The 24,027-nt window shown below is 39.5% G+C and overlaps 2 protein-coding genes across 3 annotated transcripts in view; one reads left to right on the forward strand and one right to left on the reverse strand.

The window, feature by feature from the left end:
* NPC1 (NPC intracellular cholesterol transporter 1) overlaps window positions 1-6,741 on the forward strand; it is a 26,322-nt gene extending 19,581 nt beyond the window's left edge. The window contains exons 17-25 of the mRNA XM_005517214.3: window positions 262-351; window positions 464-654; window positions 1,470-1,585; window positions 2,140-2,269; window positions 2,977-3,177; window positions 3,978-4,209; window positions 4,428-4,541; window positions 5,308-5,470; window positions 6,120-6,741. Of these exons, the coding sequence (XP_005517271.2) occupies window positions 262-351; window positions 464-654; window positions 1,470-1,585; window positions 2,140-2,269; window positions 2,977-3,177; window positions 3,978-4,209; window positions 4,428-4,541; window positions 5,308-5,470; window positions 6,120-6,202 (1,320 nt within the window). The 3' untranslated portion in view covers window positions 6,203-6,741. The remainder of the gene's footprint in view (window positions 1-261; window positions 352-463; window positions 655-1,469; window positions 1,586-2,139; window positions 2,270-2,976; window positions 3,178-3,977; window positions 4,210-4,427; window positions 4,542-5,307; window positions 5,471-6,119) is intronic.
* RMC1 (regulator of MON1-CCZ1) lies at window positions 6,657-23,373 on the reverse strand. Of its 2 annotated transcripts, none has more exons than XM_005517213.2 (20): window positions 23,147-23,373; window positions 20,522-20,598; window positions 19,090-19,174; window positions 18,683-18,739; window positions 17,522-17,608; window positions 16,349-16,489; window positions 14,642-14,745; window positions 14,048-14,137; window positions 13,301-13,406; window positions 11,886-11,997; window positions 10,826-10,870; window positions 10,373-10,426; window positions 9,935-10,063; window positions 9,487-9,593; window positions 8,652-8,771; window positions 8,387-8,464; window positions 8,123-8,227; window positions 7,969-8,037; window positions 7,600-7,825; window positions 6,657-6,834 (listed from the first exon to the last, which is right to left on the reverse strand). In XM_005517213.2, the coding sequence occupies exons 1-20, from the start codon at window positions 23,354-23,356 to the stop codon at window positions 6,755-6,757; spliced, it is 2,082 nt and encodes a 693-aa protein (XP_005517270.1). In that variant the 5' UTR covers window positions 23,357-23,373; the 3' UTR covers window positions 6,657-6,754. The 2 variants fall into 2 exon arrangements, with proteins under 2 accessions (XP_005517270.1, XP_087922907.1); XM_088066781.1 differs by lacking the exon at window positions 23,147-23,373 and adding an exon at window positions 21,695-21,713.
* Window positions 23,374-24,027: the final 654 nt, after the last annotated feature.

Raw genomic sequence — 24,027 nt, forward strand, 5'->3', positions numbered from 1 at the left:
ATCTGTGATTCAGTTTAAGGTTATTGTGCTTATTTACAGAAGGTGTTTGTAACTTTTACTGCTGATTTCTAAGAATAAATTTCCTTACAGTTCCAGAGGGATGTTTTGAGTAACTATGTTTTACTGCTGCTGTTTTATTAACCCTGGGTAGCATATTTAAACTAGAGCCTCTTTGCATGGTCTCTATTAGCTTAGCAAATGAGCCCTATTGCCTGTTGTTTCTGTACAGTTCTCACTTCCATGGATTTGCTTTTTTTGCAGATAGCAGTGTTTGTGGGTATCCTGTCATTCAGTGCAGCAGTTATGCACAATGTAGAGATTGGACTGGATCAGTCTCTCTCAATGCCAGATGTAAGTCTTATGATCGTGTCACTGTTCAGCAGTTTGTGGCTGAATTGAAACTTGATACTTTGTTGTGCTACCTCAACATTCTATATTAGTAACTCAAAACTTTCCCTTGAAGGACTCCTATGTAATAGATTACTTCAGCCATATCAACAAATACCTGCATGCAGGTCCTCCTGTCTACTTTGTCCTAGAAGAAGGACACAACTACACCTCTTTGGAAGGGCAGAACATGGTGTGTGGTGGAATGGGATGTAATAATGATTCACTTGTCCAGCAAGTCTTCAATGCTGCAGAAATTGGTAGCTAGTAAGTCTTTTATGCTTGTCTGCGTAGTTGCATGGAGGAGATGTAGTGGAGCTGCGTGTCCTCCTGATTTAGCTCAGGCTCAGCTAATGAGCTAAAAATGTAAACTGACATTCTATTTTATTTGCTTTATATTGGGGGTTTGGGAGGGAGGGGGTTGGAAGCAGCTGTGGCAGTCTTCTAGAGTGAGGATAAAACCTATCTGCACTGGTGGGATACATTGATGTACTTGGGTTTGTAAAAGGGGCTTGATCCTTCAAGGAATCTTGGAATGATAGTAAGAAAAACTCATGAAAACCTCTCAGCAGTGTCATGATGTTCTGGAAAATGGCTGCATGCTCAGTTTCTAAACCTGGTGAATAAACTAGGCTAGCCTAAGGAGGCTAAGCAGGAATTTCATCTGCAGCTAAAAACTCAAGCAAGTCTTTTCCCAATTCCTTCCACTGTAGTTCATTTCAGCCTAACTGAAGGAGGAGCTTTGCTTGAAAACTGAGATAACAGTGATGCTTTGAGAAGGCTGACCTAGAACAGAGTGGAATAAGATGGGGAAAAGAGTGGGCAGGAGAATAGAAAGCTGAGCTTGGCAGTAGAACAGGATGCAGTGAAAAAGCTACTGTTTTCTAGATGCAGTGTTCTGAGCTACCTGAGCATTATGGCTCTTGGATGGGATACTAGAGCATGGGACTATATGAAGAGCTGAGTAGATTTGACAAGAATGAGTTGACATGGCATAAATTAGCACTGGAGAGATCAAGTGATATGTTTTGGAATTAAACATAAAATTACTGATGATGGATATATTGTGGTATTTTTATTAGCACGAGGATAGGCTATGCCCCATCGTCCTGGATTGATGACTACTTTGACTGGGTGAAGCCACAGTCTTCCTGCTGCAGAGTCTACAATACCACTGGACAGTTCTGCAATGCTTCAGGTATTGGCATCCATCTTGTTGCTAGTGGATTAGCTTGGTTTATAAGTTTCACAGCCAAAATATTTTCTCATGGTATGAGTCAAGCAAATACCTTTTCTTACTGTAAGTAGGAACCTCTTGAGTTGTTCTCTTAATTTATTTGAACTGCTGTTTGAGTGACCTTAAATATTCTACTGGAATGCTGCAGACTGAAAACAGCCTACCTAGACAGCCAGTGTGACTTGCTGTAAAAATTCTGATCCTTCTGTTGGTTTTCTTAGAGCACACAAACTTGGAGCTCTGCTTTTGTTCAGTTCCTTCAGCTGGGTGTAGTTGTCATCAGATCTAACAGATAAATACACAAGTAAGAGTTCTCTGACAGGCCTTGCTTTAGTAGCAATAAATCAAATTAAGGACTACAAATCTTATATGGAATTTCAGGATGGATCAGTTAGTTCCTCAGTAAATGTGCTTTTAGTGGAATTGCATCCTGCAGTGATGCAAGTCAGAAGTTACTAGTGTTAGGAAAAAGCATACTTGATCCTATAGATGACCTTCTTCCTCTATTTCTTCAGTCAGCGATCCATCCTGCACTCGTTGTCGACCACTGACTCAAGAAGGCAAGCAGAGACCACAGGGTGAAGACTTCATGACCTTTTTGCCAATGTTCCTATCAGACAACCCTAATCCGAAATGTGGCAAAGGGTAAGAGCCTTATTCCACAGGCCCTGCTTAGACCAGTGTGTTAAAGATGCTTGCTCTGGATTTTGTCTGGAGGTTAGATACCTAATGTCCTCCTAAAAGCTATACAAACATTGACATCTCACCAGTTCTGTACTATTTTCTGAGAAAAAAACCCAACAGATTAATTATCAACTAAATGGAACAGCAGCTTTCCCATGTATGAAGAGAGACAACATCTATGGTCAGTCTGTTCTAGAATATCCTGTGCAATCTTGAAATGTCTTGTGCTCTGAAGCTTTTATAGTTTTGGAAACTGCTGGAAACAACTACCAGCTCTTAGCCCCCTAAAGGGCACCTACAAGAGAGCCAGAGAGAGACTTTTTACAAGGGGGTGTAGTGCTAGACAGGGAGGCATAGCTTTCAAATTAAAGAGCGTAGGTTTAGATTAGATGTTAGGAAGGAATTCTTTACTCTGAGGACAGTGAGGCACTGGAATAGATTGCCCAGAGAAGCTGTGCCCCATCCCTAGAAGTGTTCAAGGCCAGGTGGAATGGGATGTGAGCAACCATAGTCTAGTGGAAGGTGTTCCTGCTCATGGCAGAGGTGGAACTAGATGATCTTTATGCTCCCTCCCAACTCAAACCATTCTATGATTCCATAGGATTATATGTTATAAAAGCTAATAAATTTGAATGGTGCTGACACCTGATATGTACTTGTTTTTATAGAGGACATGCTGCATATAATTCTGCTGTCAACTTCATAAACAACAAAACTGAGGTTGGAGCCACTTATTTTATGACTTACCATACTGTACTGAAAACATCGTCTGATTTTATTGATGCTATGAGTAAAGCTCGGATTATAGCAGACAATATTACTGAAACTATGGGCATCAAAGAGAAGAACTACCGGGTGTTTCCTTACAGGTATGGTTAGATCTTTCTTGACTTGATGACAAACACTTGAGCAACACATAAAAAGTGCTGGCTAATAACATTTTAGGAATCTGAGATTTGTCTAACAGGAGGTAATGCAGAAACTTGAGGATTTCTAGTAAAACTAGGAAGATATAATTTGTATCCATAGCACTAGCTTCTTATGTCATTGATAACTAACTTAAATCCTTCACTACAAAGGTAGATCTGACTCCATTTTTGGGCATTTCCTAGCTTTCATAATAGGGTTTAATAGTTCAAACATAAGCAGATATGTTGACATGGGTAGTTGCAAGCTGTGATGTGAATGTTTTGACTTTAAATAAGTTATTTAAATATAAAGCAAATGCAGCAGCAATGTCAAGTATAGGAGTACCCTTATCTAATTCTACCTTCCCAACAAGTACCACACTAAAATCGAGTTGGAGCTGGTATCTGTACATCTGAAATACTGATTTCTGCATCAGAGAATCCTACCTGTCCATCTGCAGTAGCTCCTGCAGGTATAAAAATGGATATGAGCACCCACCTTCTGGTATCTACAGTAGATGCTTATATTGAAATATGGGAATTACACTGACTTCCAGACCATGATCTTTATGTGAAGTGTTAGTGAGGAATTAACTCCTACAGAATGCTGGCTGTTACATGACATTTCACTGACACAAGGAAGCCAGGTTCTGTTGGTGACTTCTGTCGGGGGAACTACTTTATCCTTAGCACAGAAGCTAATCTAATATTGGCATATAAAGGGGAAGATGGCTAATGACAACCTCTTTTTTTTTCTACAGTGTGTTTTATGTCTTCTATGAACAATACTTGACAATTGTGCACGATGCTATCTTTAACCTCTGCATCTCTTTGGGATCAATATTTCTGGTGACAACTGTGCTTCTTGGTTTTGAAGTATGGGCTGCTGTTGTGGTTTCGATAACTATTGCTATGATAATCGTCAACATGTTTGGAGTGATGTGGCTCTGGGGCATCAGCTTGAATGCAGTTTCATTAGTAAATCTTGTCATGGTAAGTCAACAAAACCTCTTCTGTTTCCAAGTTTTGCAACAGCCTCTGGGAAGCAACACTAAACTTGTAACTTCCTGTGGTACTTCAGCCCTGAGCACTGATGACATCTCTACCAGCTGCTAGGAATCTTTCTAGCCCATCCAGAATTCTGAGTAGAGACTTTGCCATTAAAGTGCTCATCTAACTGATATTTTCTCGTGTTTCCCTTCACTCTTCAGAGCTGTGGTATCGCTGTGGAATTCTGCAGTCATGTGACAAGAGCGTTCACTGTCAGTACCAAGGGCAGTAGAGCGGAGCGTGCAGAAGAAGCTCTGTCTCACATGGGCAGCTCAGTGAGTATCTGCTGGGTGGGGAGGGGGAAAGGAGTAGCCAAGTAACAGCCTTACTTTTGTAAGAAATGTTACAGGTGACAGTCTTAAGTCATAAAGATGGCCTTGCTTTTTCTTCTTGGAATGCTTTAAGCTGTTAAGGTCAGCATAGGCTTCTACTAGTAATAGGGCTGATGAAGACTCCTTTTTAATCTGATGTTACTACCTAATAGTAGAGGAGAGCTAAATGCTTTAGCTGAAGTAGTAGTTTGGATAAACCTCAAATTGTTCCATTAAAATTCAAGTGTTTCTCTTCCAGATAGTCAGATGTGACTAGGAAAGGTGGTTGTGAGTGTGGGATGCAGTTGGAGCTTGTAGAGAACAAGCAGAGCTCAGTGCTAGGCAGTGCTTGTCAAGTCACTCGTCTTAGACTAAGTGACCTGCATGGGGTTGGAATGGACAGTTCTTGTGATGTGTGTACCACACCAGGTACAGAGCTTCACTGGAATGTGAGTTAATTTAAGTAATGGTTTTCACTTCCATCTGCCTGAAGCAAAAATTAATTATGTGCCTGCACAGATCAGAGTGGATTTTTAATCATACTGAGCCTGTCCTGTGGGACAAAAAGGATGATCTCTTCTCCTGAGTGCATCTTGATTTGGTTCTAGACTGGCAGTGCAGGAGATATAGGATATAGGAGCCTTAGATTACACTTAGAAATGCTAAATACTTGAAGGAAATGGATTACCTAAACCCCTGCTTATCACTTAAACACCTTCTTTATTGCCAGGTTTTCAGTGGTATCACACTGACCAAATTCGGAGGAATTGTAGTATTGGCTTTTTCCAAATCTCAAATCTTCAAGATATTCTACTTCAGGATGTATCTAGCTATGGTTGTGCTGGGAGCAACACATGGACTGATATTTCTTCCAGTTCTGCTTAGTTACATAGGTAAGATGTGACAGTCTGCTCTATACCACACTTCAAACAAAAATAGCTGACTCTGGACTTTCCATGATGTGGAAAGGCTTGTAGAGATGAAAAGCAGCACTTGAATCTGCCTCCTCTCATCATAGTGGCCTGTCCTTTGGAAAACAAAGGTTGACTGGTGGCACTGCAGGCTCACTGTTGTGGGCTTGCTGAACTGAAGCAAGTGCAGCCTGGCCCACAGGGTTGCACTTTGCTGGGCTTTGTGAAGGTGGCTGCTGGGCCCCTGTGATCCCCAAGAGCAGCATGATTAGCATGGTTCAGCCTGGGGACAGGATGGTGGGTGGAAGCAGCAAACCTCCTGCAGGTCACTGTTCCTGCATTTGGAGAAACTATCTTGCCTTGCAGCAAGGATGGTCCAAGCACTGTCCTCTTGAATTTGAAAATGCATGCGTATAGTGTAGTCCTTAAAGGCAGACTTAAACTGAGCCTTACTTAAGACTGATGGGGATTCATCTACCAGTGCCTTTGTTGGGGCTGACAGTTATTAACAGCTGAGCAGAAGCACACTTCTGAATGTTAAGCTGGCCCTAGACATTAAGATCATGCATGCTTCCTGATGACTGATCAGCTGCAATGTGGAGTCTTTGGATAACTCTGTTCTCTCACTCAGGCCCATCAGTAAATAAAGCTAAAACTCGTGCTGCACAAGAGAGGACCAGAGGTACAGAACGGGAGAGACTCCTCTACTTCTAGTTTTTAACAGTGTTCAGTGGACTGCTTGAACTGCGGCTTAGGCCCAACTCCTAAGAAGTGAAGCGCAGCAATGTTCTATGACTATCACACTGTAACCACCACAGACTTGACTCCTGCACAGATTCAACTAGAAGATACCAGCTGCAGCTTTGGACATAGCTTTAAACTCAGGAAATGCTAAGTGTGGCTCAAGTAACAGTATTACTAAAACTAGATGTGTTAATAAGACTACTAAAACACTTCCGTTTTCAAGAGGTTGCATCTTTTTCCTCCAGAAACCTAAACCAGCTGTAGTGAGAGTTGAATACCATTTTGTCAAATTGAGGTGATGTGTATGAGAATGGACTGCTAAACCACTGACACTAATTTTAAATGCAAGTCAATGCAATTTTTGTCTCTATTTTTAGGGGGAAGCCATCACAAGTTGTAATATTTTTAGTACTATTTGCCAAAATGTCTTGTATATACTTTATTATAAAATAGCAATTTTGTAGTTCAAAAATCTACTTAAATGCAATAAATTAAGTTTATACATTTCAGTGGAAGAGTCTTTCAGAATGTTGTGGGTTTCATAAGAGCTTGTTCTCCAAAAACTTGTTTGAAGAAGGTGACATGTTCTTCACAGTGCTCACCTAAGGGATACAAAATAAAAGTTCATGTTCACTTTCCAACTTGGAAACCAAGATTGTGTAACACAAGATTGTGTAGTTTCACTTACTTTCATTTAGTTGTACTAATTTTTATCTTTAATGCCTTTGAGTACCAGAGTTGAACAGACAGAAAGCATTGGAATACTGAAGTATTTCCAGTCCTGTGACTGGTATTCTCAAGGTGAAGCAGATGTTTGATCTAGTTCATGTATCTAACCAGCAAGATTCACAGCTATGTGAATTGGATTTTGACTTTACTGTCAAAATACAAGAGCATGGGTTAGGATTCTGTGCCTACAGAAAGTCTGGTGATTACAAACATATTGCTGGTGCAAGCTGTTTGGTTTGGCTTTTAAAGGAAGAACTGGACATAAAACAAGGCTTGAATTTTTGTAACTACTGGAAATAGACAACTAAACTCTAAGGTTTCCCAATCTGGTTGCTGACTTCAAGAGAAAGCACTAATGTGAGATAATGGCTCTGCTAAGCTAAGCAGTGGGAGCAACTGCAAGTTAAACAGGTTCACCTGCAAGTTTATATTTAGCTCAGCCTCTTTACTCCTGAGTGCAGTAGACAAAGGAGTAAGACAAATTAATTTAGAAATGTGCTTAAAGGTGAGTATAAAATACAGGCTAATATGTGCCAAGAGTTTTATCATCTAATATAGACTCAGCTGGACTGGAAGTGAAACAAGTCTTAGCTGTGTTTGCACAAGTGAGTATCTTGGTCAAACTGCTTATTGCTTACCTGGTGTGAAGCTGGGGTTTCCTCGTAACCGCTGGTTTCTTTGTTCAAAGAATCGGAATATGGTGTAGAAAAGCATCTCATCCTCTGCTTGTTTTGCTGCATCAAGGAATTTGCGGGCTGAAATGCTGTCGTGTCCTCCAATACCCCTGATGAATCTCAAGGCAGCCAAAACTTGATGTTTGGACAACAGAACTTCCACTATTTCATCATTTGCTGTGGAAAGTCTCTGTGAAGTCAATCACAGCTGTAAGACAGTGTTTCTAATGCATGCAAATGATTGATGCTAGTTAATGACTTCAAGGTCAGGGAAGCTGTTTGACCAGTCTAACCCACATGGGACAGGGACTTACAAGAGCCAGAAATGCTTACTTTTAACATGTCCAGTGAGAGCTGATGTGCAGGAGGGTAAATGCTTTCCAGGGACAGTAAGAGACAAGCCTAAGGCAAAAGCAGAAATGACCTTAAAATTCTGAAGGCTTCCCACCTCCCTCACTAGTATATTGGAGCTACTTGTCTTACATACCAAGGGCTTTGAATCACTGAGCACATGGTACTGCAGAAACTGATGGAGCATGTAGAACAAGTTGTGTTGAACAAGGGTTTTAATGACCAGCTCATACAAGTAGTGCTGTAAATGCAGGAAGACAATCAAAGGTATGTCTCTATATATGCTTTTACAATCTAAAAGTCAATATTATATAGAACTTACACATGTGACCAAAACAGGACTAAAACTGCATGTAATTTCACAGAGTGGGGCAATGTACTTAGCGTATCAGTGATTTACCTGAACTGCAATCTGGAACTGGTTGAGAGAGCGAATGTATTCCATCAAAACAGCTATAGTGAATTTGTGAGGTGCTTCCTGGACAAAGAAGAAAGTGTTAGATGGAACTTCTGTTAATAACCCTGTAAGAATAGGCATCAAAATACCCTAATCCTGACAAAGCTTCCTGCAGCCAATTTCAAGCTGTCAACTTAAGTTAGCTGATCTGAGACTGCTGCCAAATTAGCCCTTAAATTTATTTCATTAGTCCTTAAAATTAACTTACCTTCTTCTCTGTAAAAACTGATAAAACATGTGTGTACATATCAGACTGGTCAATAACTGCTTGAGTGCGGACAGGACGTTTCAAGAGTGGATTACTTCTACTCAGGCCTGTTTCTACCACCTAGGAGAAAAAAAAAAGAAGTCTTTTAAAAAGAAAACTGTAGTTTAGTACAGTTCTGAGTCAGTCTCAGTGTTTTCTGTTTCAAACACAACTATAAACCTGTTACCAAGGAAATTCATATCTGTGCTCATATTATATTAGATGCATCTTGTTCAGTGGGGCTTTCATATTAAATTTAAAACCACTTTTTAAACTTACATAAATACAGCTGCTCTTATATACCTCAAAGCCAGGAGATGAATCTAACTAACTACACTGACACAGGCCCTCAGGTTAGAAGAGTTTTGAGTATGTGACTATACTCTGAGTTAGCATTTGAATTTGGTACGTTAACAAAGTAACTGAGATGTATCAGGACTGCCTCTTATGCCATGATACAGTGTGCAGTGAAATCTGTGCTTTGGAATTCAAGGTAGTAGTTACTGATTCAGAGTTGCTTTTTCAGCTTCTGCCTTCTCTCTGCTTTCAAGCTCTGGGGTATGTTAACTCATCACTCTGGAGATAAGCTATGCAGCAACTCCCAAACAAGTGTCAGGTGGAGGTCCAAATGCATTTTTCACAGTAGACTTTTAATTATGAGCCTGAGGTAGTCAGGACCTTTTGGGGTAAGCCCAAATTTCCTAAGTAGAAAGGAGCATGCCTTCACCTTGATGCCACCTGAAAAGCAAACAGCATTGTCCTGTCTATGTAAGCTGCTAAAGTTAACATGGCTTACCATCGTATAGCTTTGCTCAGCTTCCAAGTACTTCTTATATTCACGATTCAGTTTGTCAAAAACAGTTGCAATCACAGACAGTGATCCTCTTTCTGGTTCACTGAGCACTGAAAAGATAAAAAGAAATAACTATGAGGAGAAATAACCAGGCACCTGAATGTTACCTTTTTCAAAAGGTGATCTCTATTCTCTACCTAATTTTTAACTTTTAAGAAATTTCAGTCATGTCAGGTGTATTTGAATTGAAGCGGGGGGAATGTTGAATTTTTCATGCCATTAAATTCTTTCAGAATAGTGACTGAGAGTAGTTGAGGCAAATGAGATCCTAAGGACCAAGGCAGTTTCAGAAGTGATCGCAAATCTAAGAACAGCTAAACTAACTTGGGTGAGTATTTATTCAATAACCATTATTATACTTTCAAGATACAGAAAACACACTTGAACTTACTTTGAGAGCATACAGACAGGATAACCATTTTGCATTCTTTTCTTTGGAGAAGGAAATCCATTAGTTTTCCTTTATCTAGCAAGAGGTTAACTACAGGTTCAAGTTTCACCTGAAGACTCCAGAGGTAACCTTGATTTGAAGGAGTAAGCAAAGTGAATTGCCTTGTACAGCACAGCCTAGACAATACAACTTTTCTACCCTTAAATGAAAACACATCAAGATTGTTTATTTGCCTTTCTAAGCCCATATTTTAGAGCAGTATTATCCTTGAAAAGTTGTAGTAGAGATAGTTAATCCTCATGTATCACTACCAAGAGCAATCAACTTGGCATTATGTACCTAATAAGTCACTTCAGTTTTAAGCTGCTTTGTGCACTGAAAATGTAAACTAGCCATCCTGATATTGAATATTGTTTAGTCCAAGAGCTCACCACTTACCTTCACTTGCACTGATGATAATATCAGGTTGAAAGACAATCCAAGAAGAAGAATCTAAATGTTAAGGTTTTAACATCTATATTAACATTAATGCTAAACTCTTGCTCCTGAATTTATGTTACTGTAGAAAAGCAGATCCCATTAACATATTTCATTTACTGTCACTTCTTAGGTTTTGAACTAGGTTCTTGGAATGATACCTTCAATTTTATGGCGTACCCATAATTTCATACACATCTCAAATAATCAGGAAATGTGGTATTAAACTAGACTTCAGTATTTAGAACTCTGTGCAAGCATTATGAGGCTATTATGAAGCATATTATTTTGTCTTGAAGTACATGTGCATAATCAGCTAAAACTGCTCTGTTAAGGAGTCAAGGTAACAAATGCTACCTTCTTCACTGCTTGACACATAGAATGAGGTTCTTTTTGAGAGGATTTAAAGGATACAGAGTTTACACGGAACAGGAGCCTGACTTGTCACAGAAGCTGGGCCTGCAGAAAAAATAACATCAGGTGAAGAACAGTAGTACTCTGGCAGCTCTCCCATACCAAGTATTTTATACCAAAAAGTTAAGTATGTTTTTTAACACTATAGCAACTAGTCAAAAAGATCCATTTGTGTAGCCAGATCTACAAAGAAAATCTCACACTGAGAAGGCAAACAAATCCTTCAAAACATGATTGTTCTGTTTTTCAGCCAAATTAAATCATGCAGAAATATTCCAGCTCAAGTACTGTAATTCTAAATACACAGACTCCATTTGCTGTAATTATATATATACTCTTTAAATGGAAGAGTGGTTTGTACATTCTGATCCTAACCTTTGTTTAATACAAATCTTCATCTGTAGAGTTATCATACTTGCTATCAGATGTTAGAGCTTTTAATCTTTGTGCAATCTTTTTGTATAGAAGCATCTTTCTCTTCTACAAAGAGAACCTCACTGCTTTATCACCTGCTAGGAAAACTATGCTCAGGCTATTTCTATACTCCCAGCTTGAGGGTAACTACCTGCCACACTTCTAGGACTGGGAACAGAAAGGTAATCCAAGAAAAATCTAAGCATTTAAGTCCTAACATTGATTGTAGCATTATTTCTAAACTGGTCTCAAACTTGATTCTGAGCTTGTATTGTCTTTCAGCCTCTGACTTCCTAAGTCTCATAGTCCTGACTTAAGCCAGAAAAGCATTAAGTGCTTTTGAGTACCCACAAGCTTTGAGAGCCATGGCCAAAAAACTCTCCCAACCCACCATTTTTCAAGTGTAAAAGCAAAGTACTATAGGGAGCATACACCTCAAACAGCAACTCTTCTGTGGTTGGCACATATTTGGAACACCAATTTCTGCTCAATTGCTTCTTACCTTCTTCCTTCCTCACCCTCTCAAATATGTATAATTGAAGTGTTAGTAACCAGCCTCCTAAAACCTGAAGCACTCCTGTATGTGAGCTGTTACATTTAAGCACTCTTGCTAAGTGTTAAGTTATTCATTATATAGTGGTTCTACCTGCTGCAGGTATTTGATAGGGTTGTATTGATCGAGGTGGAAGTACAAACTGATGGATGGTTGTAGACCCATCAAATTCTCCTTTTAGCTTGATGTCAAATATAACTGAAGTCTGCAATTAAAAAGAGGAAGTCAGTTTTGATGAATATGAATCACCATCCATTTACATGCATTTGACCTGCTTTTCACATTTCCATCTTGTATTCTCTGTTAGAATCAAAGAATGATTTGGGTTGGAAGGGATGTACTGGGGTTGATGACATTTTTCACTGATCAGGCTGCTCAAGGTCCCATCCAACCTGGCATTAAACCCTTTCAGTGATGGGGCATCCTGTTCCAGGGTCTCACTGCCCTCACTGTTAAAAGCTGCCTCCCTTGCATCCCATCTAAATCTATCTCTCTTTGGTCTAAAACCACTCTCCCTAGGATTGTCACTACATGCCCTAGAAAAAAGTCTCAGTCTTGCGCAACACATGACTTTGAGACTACATAGTTAAGGATGCTAGAAACTCAGAGGAAAATTGTCTATCTTCCTCTGATATCCTCCCACCATTCAGTCTTGTTCAACTCAAGTCACTAACACTCTTACCCATTACAGACCACCAGGGAAAGCAGCTTTGCTTTTAGTGCCAGTGAAATGTCAATTACTGGTGTCTCCCAAAGGCAAAGTGAGTAATGTTTTCTGGGTTTCTATAGTCATGTTTATAGCTTGACTGAAATGCTGAGGAGGAAGTGCTCTGGGTTAAATGCTAATGTGTAGAATTAACATGAAATATAACTGAAACATCAACTAATGTGCCCCAATTCTTGAAGCTTTCAAAGAGAAGATAATACAAGAAGTCCAAGCCTTTTCACAAGTTAAGAGCAAAGTACCACTTTAGCTAAACCACTGACCAAGCCTTGCTGCTGGGACTACCGACAAGAAGTTTTACTTGTTACCAGATGCACAAGAAAGTTTGTGTTCATAAAAGTTTTTAGAGAGCCAGGCCTTCAGACTAAAGAAGCATAAGTTTGTGTCACAGAAACATTATCATTCAAATGTTTGTGATATGATAAATTTCTCAGGATTAATAATTTAGTATCCAGTTTAATTCTACCTCTTTGTATAATGCCTTAAAAGCCTACACAGTGTAGCAGCAAAGCATCATAAGAAACTGACAAGAAGCAAAAACAGAGTAAGAAAAAAGCAGGCATTACCAGCACCCCTGATGATGTGTTAGCCCTTCAGGAAAAAAGGATAAATTTGAATCTCTTACAATGTTATGGTTTTGCTCCTGCAAATACTCTGGCTTTTGGACAAGCTAAGCCCAAAGAAAAATAATTTCTAAATTAAATTATTAGGTTATTTAATTATTATTATTACCTGCCCCTAACTTCTAAAAGCTACAGCACAACACAATATAAATAAATCAGACCTCAGTATCCTGATGATGTACTACCACCAAGTTATCCACTACATTCAGTGCAAACTTCCCAGTTCTGTTCAGCTTTAAAATATGTGTCTTCTTACAGGAGCCCTCTCTATGGAAACAAAGAGAAATGAAAACTGGTCAACAAGTCTGTTTAGACTATAAAATATGTCTTTTTGTCCTGGTTTTGCTGGGACTCAAGTTTATTTTCTTCCTAGGAACTGGTACAGTGCTTTTTTTTTGATTTAGTATGAGAATAACACTGATAAAACACTGATGTTTTAGTTGTTGCTAAACAGTGCTTACTCTTAAGTCAAGGACTTTTTGGTTTCCCGTGCTCTGCCAGTGAGCAGATGTGCAAGTAGCTGGGCCAGGACAGCAGACCTGAACTGGCCAAAGAGATATTTCATACCCTACGACATCATGCTCAGTATATAAAGTGAGGGAAGCTGGCCAGGAGGGTCAGATCAGTGCTTGGGACAGGCTGGGCAGCAAGCAATTGTTATTGTGTCACTTTCTTTTCATGGGTTTTATTCTCTCCTCCATGCACCTTTCATTACTACTACTAGTTTTTACTTTATTTCATTTTATTAAACTGTTCTTAACTTATGGGTTTTACCTTTTTCTGCTTCTCCTGCCCCTCCCACCAGGGATTTGGGGAAGCAGCTGGTGGTACTTAGTTGCCAATTGGGGTTAAACCACAACACAGACACAGATGTGAACTGCAACTAATGTTCTTCATTCTGCTTTTACCTGGGTAAGTGATAAAGCACTACTTCTGCTCCTGTACTGTTGGAAGTCCTTGAGTGATGCCTCAAGTAGAGAACATAAAGCTGCCCATATCTAACAAGACAACAGGATTAAAGCATTATTTTCAATTAAGAGTTCTACCAGTCTCTTAGAGTCAAACATTTTATCCTAAGAGATGAGATTACCTAAGTCAGGTAATCATTTAATTGAAAATTAAAGATTAAACAGTACTTGATAAATCACAATGCATAGCCTGTAGTCATGTGAGTTTGGCACCTGTAAATGATTCCTTTATCAAAATATCAACTAAAATATGAAACATTCTCCAAACTTCTGTGGTCATCCAGAACAATTTCATGTAAGACTTCTCCATTTGCTTCCCCTCCCCACCTTGCCCCAAGAGGGTTGTTTAGATGCTTTGTTCAAGGCATCTAAAGTGCTTTGAAGAACAGCACTTTCCAAGGCATTTAAGTGCTTTAAAGCAACAGCACTGCTAAAACAAGAAACAAGTGCCACCATTGTAATGTCCTTGTCTTTTCCCAGCATTCCCAAACCATCACAGCTTCCCAAGAAAGACCTGATTCGTTAAATACATACATTGTAGCCATAGCAATATCTCTTTCAGAAAGGCTGAGCTTGGATGACTTGGGTGCTGCAGGTAACTCAATTTCAAATTTTGATAGTTTTGACATGGTCCCACTCTGTTAAACAGCAAAACAAGAACTGTCACGACCTGAAATAGAGAAGGATGAGCCACCTTTGCCCAAACATTGTATCACCAGTGCCCCCATGAGGCAAAGGGTGGTCATAGTCCAAAAGAAACGGTTTTGTGCTTTCTTTCCTAAAAAAAAACACCAAGTGAGTCTTAATACACACTTCTGTAACTTCAGCAGCTTTGTTGTCTTGATTTTATGACTTCAGCTACAAAAATATTTCTATATTAATTCATTCAAGACAAATTTGTATGAAAATCCCATGTACAAGTAGTCTGGAGATCTCAAACAGCAGTTCTCTTATTCCAAAAAAGTATATGCTCCAACTCTTAAATAACAGCTTCCTGGGAAGGAGAAAATATCACTACCACCTACCAGTCACAGTCTCTAGTTCCTGCCTTATACTTACAGCATGTCTCCTTCCCTGCCCTGCCCTTCCCTGCTTCCTCTCTCATCTTCCTCTTTTCTATAGAATTTATATTTAAGCAAGTTTTCACAGTTTCTAAAGCTTCTACTGAAATTCACTTCCTATTATTACTGATTTGCTCTTCAGTGTGAAGTGTGAATACTACAGAACTATTTCCTTTGCTGGATCTCTATTTTCAAATATCACCTATATACAGGACCTTTCTCAGTAGGTCTTTAAATATTAACTTCTGAACACAAGATAAAAATTATTTAGCTTCAAGCTACCACTTGACACAAAATGTGAAGGATGGGGAACCGTAACCTAAGTTGTTAGAAAGAAAACTGTGAAAGGCCAGTAGTTTCCTCCCAGCCACTTAAGGGAATGTCATTTCAGGATGCAGTACAGACCCTACACAAGATTAACACAAACCAGGAAACCCATGTGAATAAGATGCTTTTTAATCTCTTCCCTTAAACTACCAGACAAGTTTTCCTAATCCATTGGCAGGAGCAAGACAAATGCTGTAGTTCTTTTCCTCATTTGTAAAATCACCTGACTGCATGATTAACTGAACATAGATTCTGGTTTTCACTACATACTTTTTCCAAGATAAAAAGAAAAATATTTTCCCAGTAACAATAAATATTGCCCATAGGGAAAAAACCAAAAGAAATAATTACTGTAGACAAAGCCCTCTCTGGTTTGGGACAACAGTCGTTTCTTAAGTGCTACCATTTTTCTTTATTTCTTTTTAATCCAATATTTGGAAGGTTATAATTATAATCACAAGAGAAAGGCCCTTATTTTTCCTTTATCATGCTACAGAGAACAAATGTTCATAGTAAAAGTAAATCATAAATACCTATTTAAGTAAAAAAAAAAACTCTTTAAAGACATTTATGTTGTAAAATATTTAGTCACCACCAATTTTTTTCTTTCCTTTCTCAAGTTCAACTGTCCAGCCTTGTCTGGACACACATCTTTCCAAAGAGCATGTAAGAAAGAGTGAATTACCTAATTTTAAGCCATCACCTAGGAGCTACTTATAGATTTGCTTATTTTCATACAAGGATGTAAGCACAAGAACCTCTTGGAAGAAATTCAAACAATTCAAGAATATTCATCCAAATTCATCAGTTTAGGAAAAAAATAAAATTACAAGTTTGAAACACATCCCTTTACCTTGAAATAAAATGGCTGCAGGACATTGCCAAGGACAGTGGTTGAAAGAAGAATAACAGAGCTCTCTGGACAATACATGTACCAATTAACATTAATACTCTGATTCTTCAGAAGCTTTAAACTTCGTTTCTCTGGCAATACCTGGACAGACAGAATATTAGCATTAGATTACCACCAGGATTCCAACAGCATAAATGGTAGTGCACTGGAGCAAGGAATGTTAAGCAAGAAGCAGTTGTGTGTAAAGATATTTACCATGCTAGAATTAAAAATCAGAAACCTGACAATTACAGCTGAGGCCCCACTTTACTATAGCTGAGGATATAATACACATCAAATCCTAATGAACTCTAAGTTGCTGTGTTTTCCCACTCATCCAGATCTATAAGGGTACAAGTTCTCTGCACAGTGGAGAAAGTATCTAGCTTGATAAAACTACTGAAGTTTTATTAAAAGTTCTTCTTACAGATATATATATATATATATATTTTCCCCCTCAATCAGCAGGAAATAATGCTGCTTTTTCATTTACTTTCTTTAAGTACTAGTTATTAGTAGCAGTAATTATGAGAAACATTGTGTCTTAGCTCCAGGACTAAACTATTGGGAAGTGCACAACTTTTTTTTTAGAAAGTGTTTAAATATCCCTCATCATGAATATTAGAAAGGATTATTTATTCATCAGACATCTTTAAAAACATATGCAAAGGAAATTACACATTACACAGAAGAACTCAATGAGCTCAATACAGGAGAAAGCTGCAAGTTGCAGAAGGGTACTACCTAGTCAATTATTAGTTCTTTGCCATCTTTTAAGCATTTACACATCTTCCCCAAAGCTGATTTGTTTTGCATGAAGTGGTATTTCACATTAGATTTAAATACTCATTTCCATACAGGCCACAACCATCTCTTAATCTAGAGTTCCCATGGCTTAGTGAGTACTCCTTTATACCAGCTCTTAAAACCTGTAAATGATAAATTTACCCTGCCCTAAGTATGCATTCTTCCTAAAAAAAAATTAAAAACCGTAGTCTGCAAACCAAATGGCAGAAATTGTTTTTTTAGCAGTATACTTTTCAGTTACAGAAACAAGAAAAGAATTCAAACATGCTATTAAAAATTTACATTTCCAAATCTCTAGGCATATCCTATGGGAATTATTTTTATTACCTGGTAGAATTCAATTCCTTGATCTGTGATGAAGACAATTTCTGTAGAACTTGTCCAGCAGAATCCTAGAATATTGGCATTCTTTGTCTTTTAACAAACAAGCAAATAAACACTCTTTTACTTGGAAAAATTAACTATTCACGTAAGCTTATATTACTAAACGAAGAACATGAGACCAAAGGCAATTTAGGTACCCAATCTCTGGAGTTAATACTTTTGGCCAACTAGACACCCAACATGCATCAGTCACTTTTATAAAGCATTCCCAAACTACATATGAACATAATTACTGTATGACCTGGATTTTTGGCAGCATGTAAGATTCACAAGTTTATTATACAATCAAATTTTATTTTCACCTTAGATAAAACTAAGTTCCTCTGCTTCAAACTCTACTGCCAATTCAAGCAGTTCCTGACATGAAAAGCAGGAAAAGATGTTGAGAGAAACTAAAAACTAAGTGGAAAAATTTGCCATGACTTCACTCAGAATCTACTATTCTTACATGCAGAAGTTTCATTACCATAAAGGTTTTGCTAGAATGGTTTACTTAAACTCATAATCCTAAATAAGGAAGCAGACAGTGTTTCAGCTTTAAAGACTACAGGGATAAAAGGAACTGTGCAAATCAAATATATAAAAATTTTCTTTAGCATTCTATTACGCGAAAATGTAATTTGTTTTAGTTAAAAGCTGGAAAATACCAAACAATGACAATGGTACTTGTTCCTGGTAAATAATCTTCAAAAATTAGAAGGATTATTAAAAAATAGCAAACATAATATGAAAACTAGTAATAGCTTCCTATTTCTGATTAGTGACATTAAGAAAGAACATCCACATTAACATATCTGGCATTAATATAATCACTGCCCACCGTTTCTGTATCATCAGCATTCATCTCTTCTCCTTACCAAACCTTAATGTTTGTTACCCCCACAATATTTCTGCTCCCTCTAGGAAACAATTACATTCACAAGACAGGGAAGTTTTTTCTGGTATTGTTAATACCTGTTTGTTCCCTCAATTTCAATAGACAGTAGTGCCTACATATCTCATTTCTCATTTAGTGTTTTGAAAGGTACCTCAATTAGTTCTCTTGTAGTCACCAGACTAACATAAGTTTCACTTAAGCATATAAGCTTGGGACATTTAACTCACCTTACATTCCTGTGTATATTCCAGCTGAGGGCTATCTGGAATAAAATTCAAAAAATCCTGCAAAAACACCCATTAAGTATATTAGCAATTATGAAGCACAGACAAGACACATGCATAGATATCAAAGAATATACATCAGTTTATCAAATTGTTTTGCATTAAATATATAGACCTAAGAAAAACTTATGTTCCACCTCACCCTTGCCAGAGTTGGTTCCCCCTTACACTTTTTCTTTAAATGATGCTAGCAAGACAACAACACTGTCTGACCAGCCTCTCAGGATGATGGAGGAATTTTCACTACAGCTGTTGCTAGCCAACATACTTGAACATTTGTCTGGAAGAATTTTACTCTGGAAGTAGAGTTCCAGCTCCAGTCCCCTAGATACAGGGTGTAGGTTTCTTACCACACTCTTCAAAGTTCTCTGCACAGCCAGGATTTTGTTCCCCAAGGAAAATTTAATGCACTTCACTTCTCCTTTGTCCTCCATCCTATGGAGAAACAGAAGTTATGGAAATATAGTTTCTTAAAGAATATACCCTAAAAAAAGACAATGACAGAGTAAAAAAGTGTAATGCAAATGCTTTTGAATACAGATTATTACTCTTGCCTAATACAATATATTTAATATATTAATATAAAAATATAAAATATATTAATGTATTTTAATATATTCAAAACCCAGACTGACAAAAAATGGCAGCTCAGAAGTCCTGAGCACATCAATTACAGAATCACGGCTAAGGTCACATGAATTAACACCTGAAATCACTGCAAATGCTCAGCTCTGTTGGCCTGTGATGTGGAACTGGAAGACCTGTGGGGCTATCCAAACCTGCATCCTCAGTTCTGTGACACCAGCATCCTGGAATCTGCTCCATTACTTCCAAAACTACTGCTAGGTGACACAGACCTCCTTTCCCACAAGCTTTCCCACTAGGACACAGCCTCTGGAAAAACTTTTGACGTTAAAAGGAGTGTGAGGCTGTCTTCACACCATTAAAATAAATAAAAAAAGTATTCTTACCAAACAAGCATCAGCACAATTGGCATGAGTAAGGTATATAGTTCCTCCAGCATACGTTATTAAGTTAGGCCAAAGAGAGACAGTCAAGTATGAAAATAGTGGAACATCAGGAAGTTTACTAAGTATTTCCAGCTCTTTCAGGATTGACAAGTGTAATCAAATAAAAAAAGTAAAATAAACCCAGAAATTTTCAGGACAGGCCCTATGCAATATCCAAGAGATCACAATAAACACATCTTGATTACAAATTGCTTCATCCATATTTGGATTGATATGGAATAAATGAATACTTCCTTACATATGCACAGCAGAGTACAAAGAGCTATCACTCTTAACAGTGACACATATAAAATAGTTTACTGTTGTCAAATTCAGAAAAAATGTTTCCTCAAGAAATGGAAGACATAGAAGAAGCCAATTCAGATGAAATAAGGAACAGAATGTGAGAAACCTACATCTAGGTTTGGACATTGTGCTTGAATCACAGACATCACTTGCTAAACTGTATTCCTGGATACAGCAGGATTCAGAACAGACAGTTCCTACATGCTGTAGGAATCGCTCTCATATGTATAGTGTGTTTTAATAAAAGACTGTTGTTTAAAAAAAAGAAGCCACAGCCTAATTACTTTTTCCCCCAGAAGACCATAAGGGGAAAAAGGATATCCTCTTAATTGAAAGATTATATCTAAGAACAAATCAAAATATGAACACTACTTGTAAGTTTTATGCATGAATTACAGTGGATCATGACTAAACACCACAGAATATGAAGATTGCATCATTCTATCCCAAGATAAAGGTGCCTTACCTGAAGGAAATGGGATTTCTATCCTCCAAACCTTTAACAACAACTCCTGTAGCTCCACCAGATCGAACAGCAAAAACCTAGAAAACGTTTTGAACATATATTTAACTCTTTTGAAATCATAACTTTCACCTGCTTCCTCTTCTAAAAGCCACATCTTTTAATCTTCTTACTAGACACATTTTTGTTCCGTGGATCTGCCAGTTCACACTGAAATAATCTGGAATTTGAAGTTTTCTTAGAGTTGTCAGATTGCATAGAGTTGATTGATTGCAGTTGGTAGTGCAACAGTCTTGTAGGCATACTCTGAACTACTGAGCAAGTTAAATCAGTAAAAATCTTTATAAGCCTTTATCTTGGTTTTGTTTCCTTTTTATTTTCCTAAGTTATGTACTAGTAAAAGTATCTAAAACATCAGGGCATTGTTTAAAACAAAAAGGAACTCAGCTTGGGGACTGGGAAGAGATGTAACTCAATGAACTAGAAGCTTGATCCTGTCAGAACATATTATTAAATAGAAATAGTTTAACAGTAACCTCTAGATTTTTATGTATCTAAGGAGTTTCAGCCAACATGCCCTAGCAATTGAGAATTCCTTTAGCCCAACTTCACATATACGTGTACACAAACTTTACCTAGCTTAGAAAAAGAAAGTCAGGAAAATGCCTCATTGGTACTTGTACATGAAGCAGCACTAGGCACACCAAGATAGGGCTCAGGGTGACAGGGACGTAGTTCTGTAATATCAGCCATGCTGCCAGTCTGCTATGCTCAGGCAGGAAATACAGATGCTATATACTGCAAGCAAGTCCACAGCCTTACTAGAATGATAGCTATTTAGTTTAACTATTTTTAGTATTATGGAGATATAAAATGAAGGCATCACTCTCTTAATCTCTGCAAGATAAGAAGATTGCATGAACAGGTCTCTCACATGCGAAAATGTCATTGAAATTCTGGTTACAAATGATTCAGAGACACACACTGGAAATCAAACTCTTTTAGATAAGAAGAAAACACAGAGAAATAAATTTACACTGGAAAATATGTATCTTTCAAGTGAGCTCTCAACAACCAGCTTCTATGTAGTTATATCACATCCACACTATGATACAGTGTCTCCTGACAGGGTATTTCAATGGGCCCTCAAAGGTAATGGCTTATAAGCAGAAATACCTGGAAAGTGGCCCAGTGGAAAAGGACCTGGAGGCGCTGGATGACAGCAGCTGAACAAGAGTCAGCATGTGCCCAGGTGGCCAATGGAATCCTGGCCTGTATCATCAGTACCGTGGCCAGCAGGAGCACAGCAGTGATTATCACTTGGCACTGGTGAGGCCACACCTCGAGTGCTGTGCCCAGTTCCAGGCCCCTCAGTTCAGGAAGGACATTGAGGGGCTGGAACACGTCCAGAGAAGGGCAACGGAGCTGGGGAAGGGTATGGAGCACAAGTCCTGTAAAGAGCACGTGTGGGAGCTGGGTTTGTTTTGCCTGGAGAAAAGGAGGCTCAGGGGTGACTTTACCACTCCCTACAACCACCTGAAAGGAGGCTGTAGCCAGCTGGGTGTTGGCCTCTCCTCCTGGCAACAAGCGATAGAACCAGAAGATATCACTTCAAGCTGCACTGGGAGAGGTTTAAGGTGGACATTAGGAAGAATTTCTTCCCCGAAAGGGTGATTAGACACTGGAACAGACTGCCCAGGGAGGTGGTGGAGTTACCATGCCTGGAGGTGTTTAAGGAAAGACTGGATGCGGCACTCAGTGCACTGGTCCAGTTGACAAGCTGATGTTCAGTGAAAGGTTGGACTCAATGACCTCAGAGGCCTTTTCCAACCTAAATGAGTCTGTAAACATTCTCAACAGAGTGCAATAGCAAGAAACACACCCCAGAGATACTGCTCCCCCTCCAAACATGCCACCGATCAGCTCCACACACAGGGTAATGTATGCCAGCTATATGGGGAAGAAAGCTTGAAGGTTCTGACTCCATGAATGCTGAGGTAAAAGAACTGTTACAGGAATTAGACAATGGAATGTATCCACAAGCCTCACGACAGCCTGTGGATCTTTTTGCTCTACTGAGCTGAACTCTCAGGAGCCCATACAGATATTAAGGAGAATCTGCTTTAAAACACTAAAGCCAAAAAAAAGGCCACTTGGGGATGTGGCACAAGGAAAGCTGTAATTATTCATTTTTTAATGAATTTATTGAATTTCAGGAATTGAAAGGGGTGTGAAAAATTCAGGGAACTTAAGCTAACAGCAAAGTGACAAAGTTTGCCAGTCATGTGGGGACACTTAGAACAGAAAGGGAAAAGTGCTGACTCCGATGAATTCCAGAAAGACCTTACGGCAGTGAAAGTAAGGCGGGTGAAATCCAACCTAGTAAGTGTGTAAAGGAAAACAAAACAAAAAAGCCAAAATCTACCGCCTCTAGCACGACGACAGCTCCTGAAGGAGAACAACCGTGCTCATGCCCTGCAGCCGAGGGACGGGAGGAAACCAAAGCCGCGCAGGGAACCAAAGCCAAGACAGCGAGCAGCAGCGGGCCGGGCTGAGCCCACGGGCCGGGCTGAGCCCACAGGCCGGGACCCGCAGCTGCGGCCCGCGGGAGGGCCCCGCCGCCCCCACCTGCTTGTTGGCCTCGTCGAAGAACACGCAGTTCACGGCGTTCGCCTTCTCGAAGTGCACGGGCCGCGCGCACAGCGCCAGGTAGCAGCCGCCGCCCTCCGCGCCGCCCTTCGCTCGCCCCTCGCTTTCTCCTGCTGCCGCTGCTCCCGCCGCTGCCGGCGCCTCGTCCTCAGCCGGCACCGGCGGCTCGCGGCTCGCGGCGGCGGCCATTGCCGAGCCCCCGCGCCCGGGCGGCCGCTTCCTGTTTACACTCCCCTCGCGCGCGACGCGCACGCTCCCGCCTTAAAGGCGCAGCGGCCCGGGAGAGCAGATCCCTGCTGGAAAGGGCCTGCTGGGAGAGACCGGGAGCAGGAATGTGTCCGGCTGTTCTGAGCGCAAACGTATCGGAGCTATCGATGAGCTTAGCAAATGAAAGCGGAAACCCGGGAAGCTGCAAAATCTGCTGCAGGAAAGGTGTGAATGCTGGCAAGGTGGTAAAAGCGAAACGCGTGCGATGAGTACAGAGTTACAATGAGGGACCACGTCGCAAATATTTCGGATATATTAGGGGATGGAAATAAGGGAATTAAGGTGCCAGGATAAGCTCTGACTCTAACCGGGGTCACTTATCAGGGCACCACTCTAGCTGGGAGGATTTATTCTGCTTTTAAAAGCAAAGCTAGTGGGCTTTAAAATAGTTAGGCAAGCAAAAACGCTGTCTTTCTTAACCAAGTGTGGAGGCCACAGCAGCAGAATGGGGCTTTTGGCCCAATCTTTTATAGTGATTTTAAAACAAACCAACCAAAAACAAACCCAAAACTTTCATGTGGAGAAAAAAAGGAAACAACTGCTTCCAAGATCTGTCTTTATTTGTCCACAATTGCTGCATCATCACTGTCAGC

The sequence above is a fragment of the Pseudopodoces humilis genome, chromosome 1 (assembly GCF_049639895.1).
Source record: "Pseudopodoces humilis isolate 2021_Gansu_Grassland_sample_001 chromosome 1, ASM4963989v1, whole genome shotgun sequence".
Lineage (NCBI taxonomy): Eukaryota > Metazoa > Chordata > Aves > Passeriformes > Paridae > Pseudopodoces > Pseudopodoces humilis.